Source organism: Pipra filicauda, unplaced genomic scaffold (genome assembly GCF_003945595.2).
Source record: "Pipra filicauda isolate LSUMZ 115617 unplaced genomic scaffold, ASM394559v2 scaffold3_size10097308_pilon, whole genome shotgun sequence".
Taxonomy (NCBI): Eukaryota; Metazoa; Chordata; class Aves; order Passeriformes; family Pipridae; genus Pipra; species Pipra filicauda.
Genome location: NW_024104532.1, coordinates 429,172 through 454,388, shown reverse-complemented (window position 1 = coordinate 454,388; position 25,217 = coordinate 429,172). Strand labels below are relative to the sequence as shown.

The following is a 25,217-nucleotide window of genomic DNA, read 5'->3' as shown; positions in this document are numbered from 1 at the left end:
TAGATTAAGAAATAAGATGGCAGTGAACATTCCATTGTGGAAAATTACAGCTTGCCCATTCAGTGGTCTGTGATGCTTGAAGTTGAGAGGTCTTTCAATCACCAAAACGCAATCACCACGCTGAAGCCTGCTGCTCTTGGAGAGCACAGCTATAAAATGACTGAAGTATTATACAAATAAAGCCATATCTTGTTTTTATAGCCAGTGCCTGATCACAGAGTCCCTTCCCAGCACCCAGCAGTAGCCTTTGTCAGCTGTCAGCACACGTCTTGCAGCTCCCCAGGCTCTCTTCCCTTTGTGCTACACGTCCACCACTGCAAAACTGCTCAACTTGCACTGTACAAGTGCAACTTACAGACCACAAAGCCTATATTTGCCTCTCCATTGAGGGGTCAGAGGAGACAACAGCATGGTCACGTTGCAGTCAGACATCTGTAGTGGGGAATGCCACTACCACTTACTCTTGCCAGGCTAACTCCTGTGGGAACCTTGTATGGAACATATTTCCTGTAGATATGACCAACCCTAGAGCAAGGGATGTCCTCCATGCGACCTCCACACATCCATACCTGTGGAACAGCAGAGAAAGAGATTCAATCTTGGTTTATGGAGAAGACTGAAGAAGAAAAAAAAAAAGGCTTCCAAGTACTGAAGAAGCTTAACCCAGATTTTTACATTAAAGTACACTCTTCCCAAATCCCCTCCCCTCCTTGCCTTAGTCTCAAATCCTATAACTACCCGCTTAGAGCCATGCAGCAAGCCTTGATTTAGCACAAGTGCTATCAAGCCTTCTTCACAGAAAAGAACAGGGGAAAAAACTCCGAGCACCCAGAGAACAGCACACACCTCACTTTAAACTGATATACATTATTACAGCCATAGTAACCACAACAGTTAAACTGGGCTGCCATAAAAACCCTGGGTGTAGGTTGTGTAACGATGCTGTAAAAGGGAGGCCATCTATGTAGTACAGGTGGTCATGTGTTATGCAAAAGGCTCCAGGGAATTCATGAGCCTGTTCAAGTGCCAGAAATCAGAAGAAACTGCTACTTTTTCCCGTGGTTATATCACTGCTCTCGTATGGTTTCATTGCTGACATTCACTCATTGCTTTTACAGCCTTACAATTAACTGGAAATCTCTGCCTGGTAACACATAAATAGCTTTAAAAAAGCCCTCAGGAAGTCACTAGAGCACACTGTAGTTGGAGATGACTACCTTGATGCTTGGTTAATGTCTAGATTAGGCCCAGAAGCTTCCTTCCCCATCTGGGAAGATTTGACTCTGTGCCAGCACTCTGCAACAACATTCTTTTATTCCTTATTTATAGCACAGATGTAAAAATTTTGTCCGAGTGAGACAAAAGATGTTTCCTGAACCAGCCAATCTCCTTCATTAGGTTTAAGAAACATATTCATATGCTTCACAAAAAGACTTAAAGAAAAAGTACCCTTCAGAATGCCAAACAAATGACTTTCTGAATTCCTGAAGCACGGCACTGCCTTGCCCTGCAGTTTGTCCCCAGATCCGATGGCAGTGCCCCGAGGGCTGCAGTGTTTAGGCTGGTGCTGCAGTGCTCTTGATCCCCCTGTTCAACTGTGGCTAATTTGAGCCACAGCAGTTCACTGTACAACGAGCTTAGTCAACAGCTTCACACATTGCAGGCAATTCCATTAATATTCTACAGTGACAATATTAAATACTTAGCTCAGAAGAGAAATATTTGGCCAAGGCTGCTGCATAATTATTAGCTCTGACACTGAAGTCCTCTGGAGTTTTAGCTCTGTCTGCTGGCCCTAATAATTACAGTCATTTGCTGACTGTGTATAACTTAATGGAGGTTGGTTGCTCTCAGTTAGAGGAATATTTTTCACAGGCAACTTCTAAAGTTCAGGGTATTTAATTACACGTCGTTATGGCGAGAGAGACAAGAAGAAAGTTGACAAACACTCCTGCTACAGGATTTCATTCCTTTTGTCCCTGCTGTGTCTTGAGAGGCTGGTATGGAAGAGATGAAAAAAGAAACTAGCACTCAGCTTCTGTGAAGTTTCTCATGGAATTAGAAATCCTTCTTATTCTGCAGCTGCTGTGCTTTTGGCTGCAGAGGGCCACAGCACAATTTTGCTGCTGGGACATTAACAGATAGGCTGAGAAACAGGAATTTGGACATGTTTTGCGTTTCTATGACAGAAATGGTTTGTGTAAGGCTGTAAGAGCTGCAACAGATCTGGGAACTAGGAAGAGCTGCAGGAGCAGCAGCAGAAGCCCAGAGCTCAGTTGCATAGACACACACACAATCCTCAACAACCTGTATTACCCTTCCCTGCATTCTGCATCAAGCAAGCCTGACAAGGTTCCCAGCAGCTGCATTTTAGTGTAACACAAGCCTGAGTGCAAACACCAGCCTGTTATCCTTGCTGCCTGCCCAGAGGATGCCTCACCTGCTCCACCTCCAAGTCAGGCCACTGTGAATACACCTCTCCTCTGAAACACGATGTCCCTACCCGTAAGGTGAGCAGCAGAGCCCTGCAGTCAGTACAGCTGGAGAGGAGAGCACTGTCCTTGCACTGCAGATCTTGTGAAAACAGACAGCACTGATTCACAGAGCCCTTTGCTGGAGAGAGGCAGAGGGTGTGAGAAGCTGGACAGAACTGATGGTATGTTGGACCAGGAGCTCCAAACTGCTACAAGACTCCAGGCATAGAAGATGACATTACGTGAACACATGTAACTATATGATCAGAAAAGCTGCTTAACTGAGTTACTGAACAAGTAAAATCTAACATCAGTTTTACATACTCTTTTCCTGATCATGCTTTAAAATATTTCCTTCCAAATGATGCTGCAATGGAGGCAATGGAAAGCTTCCTAATTCCTTCTAGCAGAGCTCAGTGACCCTTTCAAGGTACTTCACCAACTCTGTGCCTCTTTAACGGTGTGTCACGCTGCAAGTGACAGTGTGGCACCCGCAGTACAAATCTAATTTTAAAAGCATGCTTTCCATTCATTCGTTGCTGCTTTGATTTATTTTATTAGTGAGCTGCTTTGTGTGGTGACAGAACTCATTACAACCTCCATAAAGACAATTACCAGTCCTTATCTATACAACTGGAAGAAGGGGGAGAGGGAAAGAGCGTGACGTGCATTGGTAAAACACAGCTAACAAAAGCATAAGAAAGCCAGAGTTAAAGGTCAGGAAATCGCATCCAAGGGTCTGTCAAGGAATAACTGCAAGGGAAGAAAACCCAAAATAGCTGTGTGCTTACTAAGGGAATGCTTCCAGTCAGTGAGATTTGGTTGTCTTTAAACAAGGGTACAGTTCCCAGGCATGACACCCCAAAATTTACAGTGCTAAAAATACCATGCTGTCAGACAGCTGGAACGGTGCTGATCTGTGGGGCAGCACCTCATGCCTTCCCCACAACACTGTCACTGACTGCCTTCTCCTTAGAAGGCTCCAGGGGAGCCAGCTTCTTCTTGTTGCTGTTTTACAGAGGGTGAGATGGTGCCTCACTCCTTGGCTGACATGACAGTAAAACATCACAGCCTGAACTTGACACACCTGATTTCAATCAGCCATTTACTAGAACACCATAAGAACAACAATTAAAGCTGGACAGGCAGACAGTGCTTCACACAGTAATCTAATCAGATCTCATCAGGAGAGAACAGGAAATTTCTCTTCCTCCTCAGGCACTATTTTGCCAATCTCCATTTTGGGCTTGGAATCCAGCAGCTGACAGATCTGCTGGAATTAAGGGAAAACCTGGCTACACTGAGGTCAACGGGCCTACTGCAACAGATTTAGCTAAGGCCACAATCTCGCCCTAATAATAAAAATGTACACAAGGGAAATAAAATAACAGCACCGGTGATATTACTTCCATCTTCCCAGTGGCCTGGAGAGCTGTAACTCCATATTCATAAAGCAACGTCTGAGCCTTTGACTCAGTCAGTATGCTATGAAAGCACCAGATAATATGCCACCTATTCTCTACATGGGAATGTTATGCTGATCCAATTCCCTTTCTGCAATTTCAGAAAACAATGTCAGGTAAGACAGCTGAACCTCTCCTCTCAAACACACAATACAATGCTGCAGTTGGTGTGTGAACACACATTATCTGGGAATACAAGGTTTATGGTTTCCAAAGACTGCACCATGATGAGCCAATGCTTCCCAAGAGAGGGAAAAAACACAAAAGAGAGAGTTAAGCCTTGAAAACAAAGCTGCTCCTGCAAGGCACAACAGAAATGAAGACCATGGGATGGACCAACGGAGAGAAGCTGGCTGGTTGTCTGAGCACACACTGAAAGCTGGGAAGAAAAAGACATAGAGAATCAGGGGGGTTCTTTGCATAACAAGGAAGGTGAGAGGATGAAAGCAAGGGAGACCAATAATTCAGGAAAATTGTAATCCTTTGTATTAGAAGCATCAGCTGCTCCTGCAGCTGGGACATAGTGCTCTATAAGAGATTAAGGTAGCTCATGGGGCACTGGGATCTGCGTGTTTGCACAGCACCTTCTCTCACATCACACACCAGCACAGCCCCTCCTCACCGTCTGGAGCATTCAAGAGTAATGACAGCACTTTCCAATAATCAGAGAGTGGAGGGGAGCCCTTCCCTGCTGCTGCTTGGTGGGAGGCTGCTCTGGAACCCAAACAGCACACAGGGTGGACAGAGGCAAAAAATTCAAGTCATTGATCTGAAACTGATCTGTGCATCACCACATAGGGAGGGAGAAAGAAGCCACCCTGTACTGCAGCCGAGAGCCTTGGAATTAAGCAGCATGTGCTGGCTAAAAAGAACCCCCACAAAAAAAAAGCAGCAGAATGCCCGGCCTGTTTCAGTGTGGGCAAATGTGAGCTGCTGGAAAGTGGTGCGAGGATGTGCCTGGAATAAGCAGTGGAGGCTCACAATCAGCACTAACTTCAGCAACACAACTGGAAATGTTCAGAAGGGATTCCTGGGCAGCTGCACCCGAACTACACGCCTGCCAGTGGCAACATGGGAATAAGAAATGTGCTGCTGATATGGGGCACAGGAGATGCAGGCATTAGACTTGTGGACAGAAACTATGGAGCACTTGGATTTGTTGGAAATCAGAAGCAATCCGTGTTGATGCTTTGGGAAAAGGATTTGGAAAAAATGCAATGATCTACCATCACCAGAATAAATGCAGTGGCTGTTTCCTATTGCTGAAGCAGAGAGTGAAGACCACAAGTACTGCCCAGTGAATTTTATTAAGGCTTTACAGTCTCTTATTGCTCTTGAAGTACAATGTGCAATTAAAGGATAGAGAACCACACCACACAAGATCTAAAGTACAAAGTACAGCTATATTTATGCCTATATGAGCCAGAGACATCCCTTTTTACTCTTCTGTTTCCCCATACCCCAAAAAATCAGAGACTATATATTTATGGAAGAGAGGCGTGAAGCAGTTTACTGAAGATTACGTAAGCCAAACAGAAGAGAAGCCAAAAAAATACTGGAAAAGAGGCAACATGATCTCAAATGAAACTGAGCGTAGATAAGTGCTGTAAAAAGTAGCATTTGCAGGAGGGAACAGTTTAAATGCTCCATATATACTGCTCCAAATTAAATGCATTTATGTAAAAAAAAAATGAAGTGGTTACGTAGGCAGCTATTAAGTTGTGTTTAGAAGAGGAAAGGCCCATTGTAACTTTGGGTAAAGCATTCAATTTTGCTCACATAATTTCAGGAAGATAAAAAAGACCAGGAAAAGCTGTAAGAGAGAAGAAGTATAGAAGTGACTCCAAAAAAAGCAAGAAAATCCACCTCGATGAAGTCCACTGAACAGAGGAACCATGGCTGTAGTTAGGGGGAACAGAAAGGAAAGGTGACAAGTGCCCCACAGAGACAGCTGTGAATGCTTGTTACCCCTTCTCTAAAATACAAGAACATACTCCGAGGTCAGCAGCTGGGATGGAGGAGATGGAGGAGGAGGAGGAGGAGGAGGAGAAAGGTTCTCTCAGAACACGGATCTGCAGAGCAGTTTGCCCAGAGCAAGCAGAGCTCATGGAGCAAAGGAGGCTCATCTGAACACAGACAACACCTGCAAGGACCACTGGAGCCTGGGACCTGCCTGCTGTGTCTGGGGATGACCTGACACAGGAAGACCTTAACCTGCAGAGGTGCTGGGTTAGAGGCACTGAGCTGCTCTGGATATACACAGGGCAAGAGGAGGAACAAATGCCTGTTTTCTGCTTGAATATGGAAAGGATAGATGACTCCTCCAATTCCAATCTAGAAATGTGTTTTAAGGGACTGGTAAAACCCACAAAACTACAAACCAGCAGTTAGGGGTAGAAAGTTTGTTTCTAATGTGAAGTTCACCTAAATTTTTTCGTCCCTCCTGCATGCAGTGTTTTCTAGTGATGTTTGGTGTACGCATTTCATACAAGGAGCAAGGCTTCTAGAGTTTGATCCACCCTCCAGCTAAACATTTTCTGAGGTGCTAAACACTGATGATTTCTCTCTTGGCTTGCCTGAAAATTTCTGCTCAGGAGGAAGCAGAGCCAGCTGATGACAGAAATACACACGATCCCCAAACAGAGAGGCAAGAGGCTCCTAAATAAACTTGTTTATTCCCAGTCTCTCAGCAACAGAGCCCTGGATTTTAAAATAAAGGCAAAATCCAGTAAAGAACAGTCCATGCATGGCCAAAAAAGGAATATGCTTAAGAAAAAAAAAAATCACAAAACAAACCCCCAAAAGCCCTCTATTCCTGGTGAGGCTCGAGAAGGCCAGATCCTATGCAATGGATTAAAGACCAGCAGTACAAAAGAGGACCTGCACCCACAACGCCCAGACACAGGGATGGATTCTTTGTTAAAGCTGGGCTGTAAATCTGGCACGCTCAGAATCTGAAATCCCACGTGATAATAAATAATGTGAAAGCAGGTACCCCAAGCCTAAAGCCAGAGCTTTAAATTATTTGACAGTGCACCTTTAACTACAAAAATCTCAGTCTGCTACTAAAGGTAAAATCGTAGCTCTAAGCTCGCCAGGAAATGTCATAGCTTCATAAATTCTATGAACAAACCTTCTATTCTTGCAATTCCAGCAGAATTATTAAATCTATCAGCCACAGATGAATGTATCAATTTATCTTAATTTCTGAAATACACTGAGCCTCTTTCAGTGAAAACTTCATTTTTCTGTTGCACAATGAAATAAAAAGGGGGGTCTTTGCAGAGATTAATTAAAGCAAATTTATCCCTCCATAAATTACCATCTCTGGACAGAAATAAACCACAGTGTGTTTCAGAGGGGATAAGCAAACAGATGAATGAAGTAGTCTTATTTCCTGCAGATCAAGCAGAGTGACTGTCTGCTGTGGCACTGGAGACAAAGGGCTTACCCAGCCACTGTCATCACTCTTGGAAACCAGCATTTTCAGAAAGGAAGAAAGGCTGAATACTGACACTGCCCCTCCCGCAGAGAATGAGTGTGTTACACAATTTCAGTACATGCAACCCAAAGAGCAAATGGCTCTAATCTCTGCCACCATTACAGAGGACATGAGACCTCCAAGGTGACTTTATTACTTATGTTTTTTTGTAAGCAAATGATGGAAGAAAAGACTGTCTCAAGAACGTCTTTTCTCCCACTGTTTGCTGCCCCGTAGCTCACGGGGTGTATGTATGGCAATATGGGCTGCTGAGGTTTGATATCCTCTGAATTGCACAGGGGCATTGAGATTTAGGAATCTGTCTTAGAAGAGACCAGCCATGACTTTTAAGGGGAGACTTGCAGAATTTTAGCTGCTGAAGCTAAACTGCACTATAGTAGCAGTGCTGCCATCTTCTAGCCCTGTGCTGAGGCCAACTAGCTTAGATCAGTGGCATCCACACACCTATAAAACTATATATTCAACTTCTGAAACAGAAACCCCAGAGTTTAACGTAGAAATCTTTAGTCCAGGCTATGGAAAGGATTCCAGACTAGCCACCTGCCTTCAAGGGTCTGGGACATTCCAGTGGGTTTCCTAGATTGGATTTCAGAGTGCCATATTGCAAGATAACACAGCAACCAGCGGTGTTGGTGGGTCACAGTGACATTACTACTAGTAAGCATTTTTAGTCAGCTGGCTAACTCTTAATTTTAAAGCCCTCAACTGAGCAGCTCAGTCAGTCAGTGAGTAACAGAACTGTCCCCAAGCCAGGCAGATAATGATCCAGAGTCATTGCCAGCAACAGTGCTATTACTCCAGTTGTTGGGGATTTCTTCCTGGGTAATTAACAGACCCAGTTCCTTGCAGCCAGGAGTCAGATGGATTGACTACAGACAGAAAGTTGCTCTCAGCTCTGGGAACTCAAGCTGAGGGCTGAGGTACTCAAATGGGCAAACACTGAGCTGCTGGAATCGTTCTTCCCTCAAGGAGGGGAGTGTTTCATCATCTTGCCAGGGTGAGCACTAAGCAGCCCAGGAGTCAGAGAGCTCCACACAAGCTGACTTACCCTTGCTGGGAGGAGTGCATGCATCGGAATCTGTGACCACAGAGTGGGGACACCCCAGCTAATCATGCTCCAAAACTGACCCTCACAAGTGACTGGTCACACCACCGCTGTTTCTTCTGTGCACTATCTTACTACTCCCAGCTCTTTCACCTTTAGTCACACGCAAAAGCAAGGACAAGACAGATCATTCACATTCTGCGCCTCAGAACAATTCTTACTTTTCAAAACAAAAGTAATTTCCAGAGAACATGGCTCACCTTAAAGGATATTTCATACTGCTCTCCTCCCCATATCTCCAGACCTGCATCATACCCTCCCAGCTCCCAGAACCACTTTCTATCGACTGCAAACAGTCCTCCAGCCATTACAGGAGACCTTAAGGAAAAACCAGACTCCATATTACAAACACATTTAAAGATACAGATCTCTAACTAAACATTTAAAAAACAAAGCAAGATTTGACAAATATTCTTTTCACCACCCAGTGTTCCCGGTGCCTTTACAGCCCTGTCAGAGCAACAAACAGTTGTTTTGGCATTATCTACTGATTTCCCACTTGCAAAGGAGGAGGAGGACCAGATTAGGGTCCCTTCAGAACCAGTCAGTGCCTCTCCTCCAAACAGGCAGGAGTTCACCATTAAGTGACAGGACACAACCTCTCCCAGAGGGACCTGTGTGCTGCACACGTGGTGCTCTGCCTCAGTCGTATGATCAAGTCATTGAGTTTAACCTCAAAAAGAGTTTTGTTGACTTTTTTTTTTTAGCACTGTATAAGGGGCAGCAGAACTGTCTCAATGGTGGCAAGCACAGCAACAGCAGAACACAACTTCATCACAGATTTACGTCTGCAATGAACTGCAACCATCAAAATCGCTGTAATTATTCTGCTAGGTTTTCTTCTTCCCACACCTGAGAATGACATATAAGCCACCATTGGTTTGTTGTTTTTGGCAGAGCATTAGGGATACTAAGTTATGTTTGGAAGATCTCAGTAATAAATTACCACGTTAGATGTTACACATTACAGTTTTCAATGAAATGTTAACTTCTGTGGGAATTAAGGTGGCAAAAACCCCAGCAATGAAAAGTAGAGTGTTCACAGCTACTATACAATGCATTTCTTTTAAACCAACAAAGCAAACGGCTGCCAAAAAGCAAGTAGCTTAGCACCAGTTTCTGACTTTTACTATGCTGAGATGTAAACCAACCCTGTAACAGGGTGTTATTTCATTAGCTGGCTCTTAGCCCGCTGTGTTTCAGTAACTTACTCAAAGGGATCACTGGGATCAGGTTTCTGTAACTCAGGAGGAATAGGGATCCTCTTGTAGTACATCTCCCAGTCAAATGCCCCTCGCATTGCGTCTCCAGCCTGAGTCTCGTATCCAAAGTGGTCATGATCAATAACATCAATCATAGGGCAAACGATAGTCTTGCGGTTTCGGGCAATGCGATCTGAAGATTGGAGAAACATGTTAGAAAACCCGCACCAGTTGGCTCCTTTGACCATGAAAGTACAAAAAGAGTGTCAAAATATGAAGTTGTCCAGGAACGACACAGTTTTCTTCCCATTCCTTCTCTTTTGGGCAGATGCTCCAATTTATATCAATTTGTCTGCTACTTCTGCAATAATTAATAATTGAGATAAAAACACCAGGCAATCATCTCCCAGCAGCAGAATAGGAAGACACGAGCACACTACAACTACACTGCCAGGCTAAAAACAGACCCTCTCATGCTCAGTGAGCAGTCCTCATTTTCACAAGCAACTGGGGTGTGACCCTTTCTGCATGGATCCAAATCCAGGGAAACAACTCACTGCACCACCCAGTTCTAATTGCTATGCCAGGATCTGGCAGAAAGCGTTTCAGACTAATGGCATAACTACTCTCAGCAGGCCCAAGAAAGGCAAGTGTTACCTCCTCCCCTCCACCTTTTCTTCCAACCAAATACAACAACACAGGATTAATTCCTGCATAAGCATCTGGAATTTCTTAAATACTTTATTAGTGAGACAGTCTCTTGTTGGAAGTTAACTTTCAGAGCAGAGGCGACAAATGATGTCTCAGCTTCCAAAACACGTCTAACACAAATCCTTTCTGTGCTTTAAAATCAGAGCATACTCTACGTGTTCTCATTTAAATGACATTTGAGCTAATTCTGTCCTCCCTCCCAGGGGCTCATAAAGCTGCAAATGTTTTACACTATTGCCAGATACAAGCTGTAGTGAAAGCAAGGGGATAACCATCCAACAATCCTGCGGACAAATCTGACTTGTGTTTCTTAAACCTCCACCTGACTGTTGTTGCCAAAGTCTATGTGACAAAGTCACACCTCAGAGAGAGCTTTGGCAGGTCACTTGCCATGGGCTTGTAAAGGAGTTTGGTACTGGCCAGAGGCAGACAGGTACCAGAAACTGATGACACTGTCCCTTCAATTAATCATCTCTGAAAAGAGCTGACATTGTCAAACTGATGACTCCTTAAAGATGAAGCACTGCCTCGGAAAAGAGTGCCCTTGTTCTACAAATACATACCAGCAGCTCTCATTCACAAGAAGTATTTTCCACAGGCTCACAAGTAGAAGTTAAATATAGCTATATAGGAGATAAAACCCCTAAAAGCTACTCAAAACCTGTATGTACAGATCTTTTCTGTATGAGAAAGCCATTCCTCTCTGCAAGCTGCTGAATGACCATGTGATAGTTTACTTTTCTAACAAGCTGTAAATTATTTAAGATTTCATTTAGTGAGGCATGAGAAGAATATGATCTCTGCTCTTTAATTAACCAAAGCATATGACAGGGTTATTGCACAGTGTAGGACTGCAGAACAGAAAAATTCTTGTATTAAAGGCTACAAGTTGCCAACAATTCGCTTGAGTCTTTTGGTTGGTTTGTTCTCCCTTCTATGATGTTTCATGTTCCTTTTGTCCGTTTACAGTATGAGAGGAAAGCAGCGGGTGGAAATAAACCAAATTTAACACCCCCCCCACTCACCTAACAGGGGTGGCAGCCAGTTCACGTTGGCCTCGCAGTGGGAATCCAGGAAGGTGATGACATCCCCTATGGCCACAGAGGCCCCCAGCATGCGAGTCCTGATCAGCCCTTCCCTCTTTTTGGTTCGGAGGATTCGTACATTTGGGAACTGGGCCATATAATCCTCCAGGCGTTTCTTCAGGTGTTCTGTACGAAAAGGAGAAATTTGAACACTGTAACAACTAATTTCTTAAAAATGCGGCTCCATCTCTACCAGAAGGGGATGACTTTGGAAGTACGACCTGAACAGTTAACAAATGCAGTAACAGGAAAAAGGAAGTAAGAATAATTGCTTTTAAATTCCAGGTTTAAAAATAACTGCTTAAGCGAGACTTTTGAAGATGTTCCAAAATCTTAGAAGCAATTAAACAGAAAAGAAAAAAAAGAAAAAAAAAGGCACTAGGAGAAGACGAAGGAGTGCTGGATGAGAAAGAAAGCAGCAGAGGAAGAGGAAAAGGAATAAAAAAAAATAGATGGCAGACCTCAGCTGGGATTCTTGGACACTTGTGGAAAACCAGAAGAGACACAGGGCAATTTACCTTCAGAAGTAAACTGCACTCAGTGCATCAGTGCGTTTAAGCTGTGTTTGGTTTCTTCAAAACACACAACATAACATCCACTCATGCATAAATAAAAACCAGCAAAAAGCCTAGTCAGACACCCCTCCAAGCCACAAGGCAGGTACAGCCACAGTGGGTATGGGGATGACTTTGTTATGTGCTTATCAAAGCAGATATTTGCATTTAAATACGGAAATATTTACACTGCTGAACATGGACTGGAGCCACATCTGAATTAGCACAGACACTGGCAGTCACCATGATTAACAAGAATTCAAACAGAAAAGCTGCAGAGGAAGATCACTGAGTGATCAAAACAATGGACAGCTTGTTCCAAAGTGGAGATAAGAAGCTTGGTCTACATAAAGAATAAGGGGCACACAGCTGTCTTTACATCAAAGAGTGCAGCAGCAAAGAAAAACCTAAAAATAGGCTGAGCTGACCTGGCCTCATCACTAATGGGCTGATCTTTCAGCATCTGAAGCTCTGACTTAGTTGACAGCAAACCTCATTGAGAGCATGCCAGGGACTGTTCTTTAATGCCCCACAGCACCCACTGCCATCAGCAACCCATGGAGGAAAGAAGCCTTGCTGGGCAAAACTTAGCTTGTTAAATCTAAGCAAACATCTTAAAATCTCACGCAACAAAACCTGAGTAGAGGCAATCACTGAAACACAAATAACCTTGCAGGGTTATTTGTCTTGCCTGCAGGGAACACATCCACTCCATTCTGTACAGCACAGTCCTCCTCAGATTCCAAAGCAGGCATGAAAGACAGGGGCTGGAAAGGCCAACAGCATGAAATGCCCTTGAACAGGGCACCAGGGAGGCCGGGCATTGGAACAGCTCTCTGGAAAGAGCAAAGGAGCAAATAAACTTAACCCAGTTCTGAGCTCTCCCCCTTGGTGCTGACCTAGCAACTGTGGAAAGAGGCAGAATCCCTGTGACTAACACACATTCTGCACCTTCCCTTTGAAGCAGCCATCGCCCGCCTTCCTTCAAAGATCACCCAAATCAACTTCCTTGCCTTTGAGGTATTCCTAGCAAGCTCTTTGCCCTGTTCAAAGCTTTGTTCATTCCCCAGGATTTTCTTTTCACAAATCCATTTTAGTGTTTTGCCTGGCAAGTCTAATTGCCCCACAATATCTACACAGGTTTCCCTGCTCAATAGAGCCCTTAGGACTTCTTGCTGTCTAGTGTGCTTTTCCCTCATCCTTTTCAAATCTCTTCTGAATAGATCCTCTCAAGCAACCAGAAATTTTGTCCACTCAATTACAGATTTTTCAAATGAGGGCCCTCCACAGAGACCAGACATATTATTAGCTCAGCTGCCTTCCTCCTGAGGCGCTGGGTAGACTTAAAACAAGAGGAAAAAAAAAAAAGAGCGAGAAATGAAAAAGCTACCACCACTGTTTAACATCAGAGCTCATCCCTTGCCATTGTTAGTTTATCACAATAGACTGTTTCATCAGAGAGAACAAACAATCCTCACTTCAAGCATAAATCAGCTAAGCCCAAGACAGGAGGTAGACCTTAGTTAATGTACCCAAGACCAGATAAACAAGAGAGTGGCTGCTGGTGCTCATTAAAATAAAGGAGGGAACCATCACACAGAAGCTCTTGCTCTGATTCCCCAACAGTAGGCACAGATACTGCAGCACTTGGAAGATCAGACCCCAAACCAAACCTCTGAAACACTGGAAAGTCTTAAAAAATCCAAAGCTCTCAATGTAAAATATATACAGAACTTCTGCAACTCTTTATTTTGATAGAAATGAGAAAATGAGACCGTGAAAGATCCCAGAGGTTTGTCTTCCATCTGTGTGCTGGTCATTTTACATTTCAGCATCATGTATCTTTCTGAACTGTTCTGATTTGTTGTGCAGTTTCATCTGTGCTGATGCCTGAAGGCAGCTGAACCAATTCCTTCAGGGGTAGGAGCAGAGCACACTCAGCCTGCTACCAAACACGAGTATGTCTGGGGATCTGGTCCCACACATGAACACACCCACCCCAGAAGGTGAATAAAGAGTCACTGGGCTTGGCCATATTTGTCGTGACAATGACAGCTGCTCTGCCCCAGACTGACTGAGGACAGGTTGTTTTATACCTATTAATGAACAAGCAGCAAAAAACTGAGAGATTCCCCATTTTTATTGTGTTACAGGGGAAAAGAAGGCACAGGAGCCTGAGTTTTCTCAGGTGAGTAGTCTGCAAAGAGACAGCAGGGAGTCTAATCCACTGCCTTCCCACTGCATTCCCAAATGCTGGGTTTGGTTCTTTAGCACTTCTTCGCTACATTTCCATAGTAAAAAAATACCAAAGCATTTCACACTTGCAGTGGGTAGCCTGCTGTACACTGCACTGGTGAGAAGTGTCTCACATCAGGAATATTATGTCTCTGATGGCTGGGAAAAGTAAGGGAAAGCTGCAGGAACACCATCAGCACCCACGTATTCACACTGCTCTGCAGGGGACACACGTACTGAGTGCTGTCCTTCAGCCAGCAGGGATGATGCTCAGATAAACTGTTCCCAACTGCTGCAGAACAATCCACATTTGATCACTGCATTTTATAAGGTTAAGACTTCTGTATCATGAACTGCAAGTAGGCAGAGTTTATTGAATTTGCCTTTCCTAACTAAACAGTCACAGACTTCCAGGCAACCTCACAATGTACAAAATTCTATAAAATGTACTCTTCAAAGACAGAGTTTTCTTATTTCCTTATCCCTGGGCTATTCCTACCACCCAGGCTTCTATATGCCCAGATAGAAAATATTTATTTAATTCTATTTCAAGTACTGGGACAATTTAGCCAATTTTTGCTTTTAAAAGAAAATATCAAAAAAACAAACAAGCGGCATTAACTGCTAGAAAATTTTATGGGGCTTTAAAAAAATATACTATGGAATCTTGTCACACTGAGTAATTCTTATTACAAGGACAATTTTCTTTAATGAAAGTTGTTAGGTGAACTGGATGGATTCCAATGGCTGTGCCTACGCTGGGCACAGTAACACAGCCCAAATATATAAATGAGAGTAAGATTATCTGCAGATTAAAAACCAGGCTGGTAGCTTGCTAACAGACTTTGCAATAAACTTGATATACAGCGTATACATTAACAGCACCAGTCAAGAACTACTGCTTTCTTTACTTTGAGCTGTAAATAAAACTGTGTGAAGAGAGCAGAGAAGCTTCAACAGCCAGCCTGCTTTACAGAAGCAGCCCTAATGCTTTCCAGAACAAGACATTTCCCCCCCCCAGGTCAAATTTCCATGGTGGTCTTACTGTACTTCTTCCTACTGGCCTCATCCAAGCAAAGCTGCCCTCAGATGACACTAGTCTGGTGACCATTTGTAGCATGGCAAGGGCTTTCCAAGATGGGAATTTCTCATGTCCAGTTGACTTTTCATTCCACCCACTGCACGCCCACCACCTGAATAGGCACCTGAGATATTCAAAACAAAACATAATGCAGAAGCTGGAGGAGGACAGAAGGGTCCAAGGATTTTTTTTTTTTTTTGTACAATTTAAATACATAAGAAACAAGAGAAGGTAGACATGGGTCTATGGGAAAGGTAGCACTGCAGTTTCAGGGTCCATGGGAATCAACTGTTCAAGTCACCATCCTGGAAGTGGTGGAGTCACCATCCCTGGAGGTGTTTAAGAGGTGTCTGGATCTGGTGCTGGGTGATGTGGTTTAGGGGTTCAGGGTTTACAGTGATAGTGCTGGGTTGATGGTTGGACCTGACGATCTTAAAAGTCTCTTCCAACCCTGATAATTCTGTGCTTCAGAGTCAAAGCAGCAGCTAACTCGATCCACCCCCTCACAGCAAACCATGCAGCCCATCTCCAGGCAGCACCCCCTGCCTCCTCCCCGACTCTTTCACATCCCATCAGCTCAGCCACCTTTTCTCAGAGGCTTGTGCCAAGTCACCAGTAGGTTTGTAGCCTACTTTGAACTGATTTGGCCCTGACCAAAGGCATTTCCCCACAGAAATCAGAGGAAGAGATCCAACAGTTCTCCAGTTTCTAACATCTTTCCTGCATGCCTAAGTTCAACAGCTATTTGCCTCAAGAGCTGCTCTGCAGCACAAAGGAACCTCACTCCCTGGAGCTCACACGGCTTGGTTTTACAACTGGCTGCAGCTGCTGTAGTGACAGCTCACAGAGGAAGCCTGGCCTGTTTCGTGCCCTTTTCTCTTCCCCAAATCACACACCAAGACATAACATCTTTTTATGTATGTCCCTGCAACATCTCTGCAGTATTTGGCAGGGAAAGGGAGTATCAATATTTGTCATTGAAAAAAAAATAACTCATTTTAAGTAACAGCCAGGACTTGAAACTATTAGAAATTTATGTCCTGAGAAAGAATTATGAATGAAACACTTCCCCTGTCCTACTAGTGGAACATTTCATGGTTCATATGATACTATCAGCTTTGGTTTCTGAATTTTACACTGTACAGCACATCTGCAACTCCAGAGCCCTTTGCCATATGTGTGTCATCAACCCAATCCAGAATGAGCAGCACTGCAGAAATCGGAAACATTCCCAGACACCTTCCCACGTTACTCAGATGCCACTGGTGACACCACAGTTCCCTCTGCCCTACAGCATCCTGCCTCCTGCTGAGGTGCTTTGCTTTAGTTTACACTCAGAAGGCTGAAGACATCATTAAGACAGGAGAGCCACTGCACTCTGAGAATTCAGGGAACTTTCCTGCTGAAGGGCACATGGCATGGGAGGAGAGGACTGAAGGATCTGTAGAATTCCCTTGTAAGTAGACAGAGCTGGTTTCCCTTCCCTGCAGTTTATTTTGGCTACTTTCCAAAACCAAAACCTGAACTGCCACTGCTCATGTGGCATTTATTTGCAGGTTATCCCAGCCTCCCATCCCTATCCTCCCACATACACACATGCTTAAGATTACAAATGAATCCATTTATTTTTACTCCAATACTTAGCCCTAACGTGCTGTTTAACAATTTAAGAATGAATTATACTTCTTCCTGAATCCATCACAATGTGAAAGCCAGGCCTCCCTGAAATAGAAAATTCTAAATCATTGAAATTAACTTATCTCTCTGTTTTGGTGTAGATGAGTAATCCTTTGAAACAGCAAAATGTGCTGTTATCCAAACAGGCAGCACTTACACTAGTTTTAATTTTCTTTCAATGTTTTCATGCTCTGATCACTGAAGCTGGTTGGAAGGATAATAAATTGATTTAATAAATTGCACTATGAGCACCAGTCTCAATAACAGAAAACTGATTAGGCTGATCACAGCTTTCCAAGCTGAGTCTTCTTGCAAAGAAGAAAAAGCCTGGGATGGGAAAGAATCAATATCTGTTGTTTCACTGATTACAGTTCTCTGGTGGACTCCAGAAGTGGAAGGGGCCCAATTTCCACTGCCCATTGTGTACCAGTGTTGGGTCTCAGCACATCTTTACAAACAAAAACTCGGGGGAAGATGGTTTCTGAGCATGGGACAATAGGTGAAAGTGTACCATCCCACTTGGTAATATAGCAATACATATAATATATAATACATGAGCTAATATAGCTAATAAATCATCATGGTTTAGACTTTAACAAAGGTTAAAAGACTTTTCTGAAAATCTCAGTGAATTTGTTCTCTTTCTCAACATTTTAAAACCAATCTTCTATTTCAGGTGTGGAAATGTTGGGCCCAAAAAATAAGCCAGACTGAGTTCTGGGACAAAGACCACTGGTGTGAGCCAACACTGTGTGCTGGGATAAACTTCTGCTGTCCTGTCTGCACCATCAATAACTTCTTCAGTTTGCAAAAGGAACCTTCTCAGTGCTTCCTCCACCCCACAGCAGACATCCAACCCCTGCTCAGATATGGCTTCAGGAGATACCAGCACTGAACACAGAGACAAAGGTGTAATCTTAAAGTGAGAAAATGCACATTTACTGGCATTAGCATATAAATACATTCAGACCCCAGGGAAAGTTTAGTAGGGAGGTACACAGGGAATAATCATTTTAGCTATAGCATAAAGTCTTAATCTCTCAGGAAAGTGTAATTTGTAAAGAAAGTCTATTCCAACTGCATGTTTCTGAGAGAATCCAGAAAAATCCATTTACTCATCCTTCCTTCATGCTGTAAAGGTTTAAGCACCTTTTGTTCCTCAGGAGCAGTGCAACCAACCTGTGGTGTGTGCATCAATTCTTAATTCCTGCACACTGACTCCCTGGCCAGCCCACAATATCAGTTTTTCCTCTTGTGCCATAACCCATCTTTCCCAGGGGAAACAGTTATTCTCATTAGTTTACTCTTCTGCCTTCCCATTTCATTAAATATGTATCAAGATTAAAGCACCCACTTAGGTTTTTCCCTCTTCTGTTGACTACATTTCATCTAAAGAGGTGATTTTGTTACTCTCAGACGTTTCGTGTTGATTGCTTTTAACCTCAGAGCTGCTGTGCTGATGTAGACACTGGAGAGCTGAAGGTTTTGGCCTACAAAGCCTTTGTAGCTGCTAAAACAGGAGTGAATTCCTTGCAGTACACTTAATATTCAGCTCAAGTTTGATGTAGCCATGGTGACTGGCAGGAAGGGCATTACTGTCCCAAATACTGCCTTCAACCCGAGGAATCTGTGCCCTCATCTTAAGGCCACGTCAGTTGATTTGATTATCCAGTTGTTTAACCAAGGGAATGTCTGTACTCTAAAAATCTTTAATTGCCTTGAACCTACATCATCAACTGCTCTCTGAGCACTGGAGAGACAAGCAGGGGTGCAAAAGCATCTCAGAAGTTTGTTGCAGAAGCTGCACTGGGAGAGTGTCAGGATACAGCCCCTGCTGACAGCTACATACTGCCTGGTGTATCATGAACCTAAAGCCTATGACCAACAACAAGACAAAACTTACCATTGTGTGAAGAGATGCAGGCTGATGAAGTGTTAAGACATTTCATACTGAAGTATTTTGGAACCTATCAAAGTTGCGAGATTAAAGCCTTAAAAGTCACTGAGTTTAGCTGGGGAAAAAAGAAAAAAAAAAAAACCAACAAAGACCCCAAAACAAACCAGTCCTCAGAGATTTGGCTTTGTACACGAATAATGCTGATAAAGGCAAAGAACTTCTTGGCCTGAAAGTATTTGCTCTGTGCAAACCATCAAAAAAAGAAATATTCCAGAAAGAGCACAAGAATTGACAGAGAATTCTGCTCCAGACTTTTGTCTTGTTAGAGATCAGTCTGTTAGGTCCAAGATGTAACCCACTTGAAAGTGGCTTTGATTCAGTAGGAATGCACCCCTTTGGATCCCAAAGGCTCTGATCTCAAGTGTCTAAGTGAGGAAGAACAACTATGAAGCCTAAAATTAATAGCACAGACCCACAAAGTTTTTGGTCTGGGGTTGCAGCCAAATAGAAGAATATTGGAAATCTGATAATACTTTGTTCCTACAATAATGCTTATACATTAATAACCATGAATGACAAAGCAAAAATAGGTTTGTCTTGTAGTCTGTATGTCAGAGAACAGAAAACAAAGTATTTGGCATTTGGCAAATGAAAAAATTGTTAATACAGCTGCAGGGAAAACACACACATTTGACATGTAGTAACAAACTCTGGCATGTCAGAAGTATATTTTATAAACTCACACTCTACTCTTCTTCTAGACCTCTTCACCATCAGTTCCCAACACTCTTGTTTACTTAGGAGAAATGCAGCTATCACAATAAGTCAGTGACATCTGCTAGAAAGGTCAATAAATCTATTAAAACCTGAAGCACAAACCCAGGCCTGTTCACAGCTGTGCTGATACCAGAACTAAACCATCTCATGGGCAATATAGTCCTCAACTGACACATTCATTTTGGCTGGATGACAGAGGGGAGGGCAGGACTGAAAGCTGAAGGTACCTGCTTTTAAATCCTGAGCCTTGGCTCCCACTGATCAGCACAGGAAACTACTGTGTTCCATTGGAGCATCCCTGGCGTGGGGGTAACAATGGTCCTCATGGCACTTGGGAATCAGTGCTACAGTGACAGATTGGTGTGGCAGTTCTTTACTAAGAAACCATCACTGCAGCTAAAACTAGATAAGGAATGTGGTTTAAATTATCCACTTTTCTTTTTCAATTGCAGCAGCATTACCTTCCAATTTTCTCAAAGTGAAGAAGTTTCCACCTTTTATCAAAGTCCCTGTGTGGAACAGCTGCTTTGTTAACACCACCCCCAAATGCAGGTTGAAATAGCAGGAACTATGATTACCAGTAATAGATACCATATATGAGCACTGGCAGAGGGTGTTTGAATCACATTTCTAATTAACTTCTACAGAGAAGCAGCTGTAAAGCATTAAAATGCTGATTTGCACTGCAGCTGGCAGATATCTAGATTTTTTTTGACTCCTAGCAGATGAGGACATGTACTTCAAGGTGAGGAGAATAAAATTAAAGCTATTTTCCTGCAAAGTTTCTCTGATAGAAGCTACATGCATAATGTTTCTTAGTAGCAAGCAATGCACTCAGATTTATTTAATGAGCTGTAATGGAAACTCTGCTCTTCAATTATTTATTTTTTTAAAACTTTAGACTGCCAGACATCCTTCACTACACAATAATTAGCTAAGAAACAGGTCACAGTAAACTGGACCTTTGAAAGCCACCTCATCTGTTTTCTAGAAGGATCCTCCAGCCACAGCAACTGATCTTACAGAAATAAATACAAGATGATGAAAAGTAAACTGGTTAGTTAATTTAGGCTGTCACAAACAAAGCTGCAGTAAACAATTGCAATGGGCCCTCAGGTCTCTTAAAACACTAGAGAATAAACTTTTAATGCTCTCCAGCCATTTTCTAATGAACAGTGCAGGTTTTAGATATCCCTTTATGGAGGGTATATGTGAGTACAGGCAGTAAAGACGCTTTCAAAATGAACACTTAGAAAAGGAAAACATAAAATTGAATCTCATCCACATCTCACTCTGATCCAAACAAGCTCTGTCACTGTTATCTAAAGTATCCCACACCCACAAGACACTGCCAGAAATGGAAAATAAAAAATTCCTCTCTTGTCATAAACTAAAATCAGACATCTGCACCAGGTTTTATTTTATTGCTCCACTTAGTGCTCACTAATGGAGTATTGGTGGGTACACAAATTCACTCCACAAATACACCCCAGCAAGAAAAAAGCCTCTTTATTCTGTGACATAATTCACAAAAATAATATTTTTATCAGTTATTTGTGACAATAGTTGCCACAACTTCTATGAGAGACCTTGAAAGCAACACTTAAGAAAAGGTTGTGGAAAAGCATAGCTGCCCCCAAAAAGCTTGGCTTTTTCTTCTTTTCTAAATATGTTAAGGTAAAAATCTTTAAAAGAATCATATTGATAATTCAGCAAGAAATGCTCTCACCACTTTGTCCTAAGCACAGCCACTCCATATTCTGAGATGTACTAACCAGATGCACTTATTGCATTTAAGAGAAAAAAAAAAATTACTTTTACAGTGTATGTGCCTAAAGATGAAAAGATAATCTCTTTAGATGCATAAATCCTTTACTGGTCCATTTAAAGATCAAAAAGAACTCAAGTATTAAACCTTTTTCTATTTCAGATACTAAGAACATGATTTCTTTCAATTAAGGCCTGGCAGATGTGGTTAATGGAACAGAGCTGTATTTGCTACATACCTGATGCTGCACCAAATGACACATTAATCAGCCCTTGCCTTCTCCCTCACTCCACTACTTAGTGACTTCTGCCCTGCAGACCAAATTACGCTGCTCGTGGTTCAGCCAAGTTGCCTTACTCACATTTGTTTTTCCATTCAGATTATCCCACATCCCCAGAATTACTTGCACTGCTATATAAAGAGAGGTTTAAAATGCCATGGGGATTTGTCTGTAAAGGGAAGAAGGGGGATTTGGCTGTGTCTCCCTCTGACACTCGGGAACAGTTGGGCTCCAAGATTCCCGTGCCAGTGGATGTCCAAGCCAACTGCAGGGAGTTTTGACGGCACAAGGCGCAAAGCAAAGGAAGCTGATGGGCCCTGCGTGAGGGGAGAAGGCAAAGGAAGAGGAATATGTTGGTCAAAACTCAGGGCTGAGATGACACTCCTTAGGTAACACACCCCTTGGACTCCTCTATTAAAAGGCCTAAAAGCCCCTTGCTGCCTTTCAAAGATGAGCAGTGGCCACATGCCAGCTTTTGGGCTCACAATGCTCCGCTGTTCCCCAAAGAGCAGCTCTGCACAAAGTCCTGCTGAACACACACAGCCAAGAAAAAAGGGATTAAAAGTAGGGAAAGAATAAGAAAAAATTTAAAATGGCTGAACGAATAAATAGAATAGAATCCTAAATAAAGTTTTCTCAGATTAAGATAAGGCCCAAGGTAACAGGGTAGTCATGGAAGAAAGATGAAGCTGAAATCCATAACCTTCCTAATGACCACCCAAGGGAAAATGAGATCCCATACACATTACTCAGAACAAAACTGTCTCCTTGAATTCAACTGCAGCCAAGTACTCATTTGCACAGCCTCCTGGATAACCACTCCCTAAAATAGACAGTATTTAATGTAAAAGCTAGGAGGTTCACTTTGCAAATGTCATTGTCACGGGGTTAAATATATTGAAGTACTTGGGCTGAAGCTGTTGTTGCCTTCCAGTCACAGGTGCAGATTTTGACTGGTTACTCTAAGAAGGACGCTCAGTTTTCACTGTATTGCCACTGTGCAGACACACAATGCCATAAGGCAGAGAGCCCTGCTGGGTTAACACTTCCAGAACAATCCTGATGTTTGGAGACTGCAGTATTTTCAGTGCTGCCACATTCAGCTTTATTATTGTACCAACACAGTGCTTTGCATGTAACTCATGCTTTGGAGATGACTGATGCTGCGGTTCTCTTCTTCAACAAGGGACAACATTTGTTCTAAAACACTGTCATTTATACCAAAGTAATCTTAAAAATGAGTAAGAACAGGCTGTCACTCAATATGCAAATAACTGAATGCTGAGACGTGACTTTTATATGAAATTTAAGCACTTAGCCACTATCACTGATCTCTGTCAAGCTAAGCCATAAAATAAGATAAACCCAAAGTACTTCTGAGTCCCCGTGTGGGGCGTGTACCCTTTCTCTCTACACACAGTCAGCCCTAAGTACATGGCAAGCTGTTTCTTTTAAATGACACTCAACAATGAAGTCACAGCCTTCTAGCACACAGTAAGCTTAAAATGTTTATGTTTTTTTCTTAAACTAAGTCATTGAAAGAGTGATTGAACAGCAGAACAGGGTGCCCAGAGACATTATGGAGTCTCCATCCTTGGAGATTTAACTTGAGTGAATAAGTAAGATCTGGATAAATCTGCTGTAGCTGAGCTGAGGGGTTGGGTTAGATGATCTCCAGATGTCCTTTCCAACCTCAACTATTTGTGATTCTGTACATGTTCCAGTCCAACCTGCACCTGAGATGCCTCCTCCAAAACAGAGTTTGCCTTCTGCCTTTCACCAGTACCACTTGATGTTCCACTGCTGTACAGAGCTATTAAATATATACCAGGCGAAAAGCAAAGAACAATCTGAAAAGCATCCTGCAAAGAGAAAATGTGCCACTCCTTCAGCTTAAGGCTGGTCATTTATTAGTGAGAGACAGAGGACAGCTTTACATTTGTTCATGCAGACACAGACAGCTTATACAGCACAGGTGTTCACAAGCTACAAGAATTTGGTGGAGACCAACAATTCATTTTGTACACGACAGACACCAGAGCTGAACAGCTCGATTTCTCACCACAGCCAATTCAGACTGCAGGTCTAGGGACTGAAGCAGACCCTGAAGAACCATGAACTGCCCGTCTGTTACTCGTTGCCTGCTATCAATAACAAAATGCCATCAGAGCTGACAGAAAAAACCCTGCAGTGTTACAAACTGACCTGCAATTCCATTTCTCTTCTCCTCCTCCCATTTGTATGATATAATAGAATCCACTTCCCACTCAGCAGCATGGTAATTAGATAATCAAAAAGCAAACAAATTTCACATGACAGTCCTCAGGAGAAAACAGATATACACGGAAAAAACATTTTAGTTTACTTAGGGCCATTCTGGCAACAACAGGCTCAGAGGGATATAATTAGTACCCTGCAAGCCAGCATATGAAAAGGCTTAATTTAACTGAGATCAGACCTAAAGAATAGCTATAGAAATTAAAAGTGAAGGCACAAATCCACACAGGACTGCCACAGCTAAGAGTTTTTATGATCAAGAATTCTAAAGTCATAATTCTCATGTATTGCATTCTGATTTCCTCTTATCCAGAAAGATAAGCATTATTTTTGGACCACTCTGCAATAGCTGAGGTTAATCAAATCCATGGAGGTCAGTCTGTGGGGCTCCAGCAGTTCTCTGTACCGTGCAGGAAGAAGCAGCCAACACTTCTTCAACAGCAGTCTGCTGCATTGATGCCTCCCTCTTCAATATAACCTATATTCTTCTGCACATTAAAACCCTACAATTGTTTTGAAATGGGAAGAAAGTTCTTCTATCATCTTCTTCTATCTCAAGTAAGTTTGTGGGGAAAAAAGCATTATAGCAGTCCTAATGGGATTGCTACACTGATAACACAGACTACTAATAGAGAAAGTAAAAATAGCCCTGCAATATCTACTCTGTTGTGACCAACAGCACATGCTGGAAAGCAGCTTCTTTTAAGCCAACCCAACCTACCAAGGGAACCCCCACAGAGGAAGATTCAAGTGTCAAGAAAGAGCTGTTGGAGGTGGCAACACAATCTGCACCTCAAGGCAAAGGGATCCTCCCACCACACCTACTGACCCCACAGACAGCCCTTCCCAGCGCTCTGGCTGACATGGAATCCAGCATGAAATTTGTGTGAAGTAAGGCTCCAGTACTTTTTCTTATTAGATTTTGATCATTTGCATTGTACTGTGGGCAGGCAAAAAAAAAAAAAAAAATCCCAGGCAGCAAGTTCTTCCAGCACATTTTGACTTTTCAAACACAAAGCAAAGGAAATGTTTCAAAAACATGACCCGTAAAGCTTTTGCTGCTCGCTGTTAAGATATGCTGTCATCAGGACAGCATTTTTTGGATGAAAAATGGTTATTGCTAAAGGTC

At 42.8% G+C, this 25,217-nt stretch overlaps 1 protein-coding gene across 1 annotated transcript in view; it reads right to left on the bottom strand.

Annotated features, from left to right (window-relative positions):
• Positions 1-25,217, bottom strand: part of GALNT10 (polypeptide N-acetylgalactosaminyltransferase 10) — an 82,317-nt gene that overhangs the window by 10,341 nt on the left and 46,759 nt on the right. The window contains exons 5-8 of the mRNA XM_027718603.2: positions 11,483-11,668; positions 9,756-9,939; positions 8,745-8,862; positions 462-569 (exon numbers count right to left, since the gene is read on the bottom strand). Coding sequence (XP_027574404.1) covers positions 462-569; positions 8,745-8,862; positions 9,756-9,939; positions 11,483-11,668 — 596 coding nt within the window. The remainder of the gene's footprint in view (positions 1-461; positions 570-8,744; positions 8,863-9,755; positions 9,940-11,482; positions 11,669-25,217) is intronic.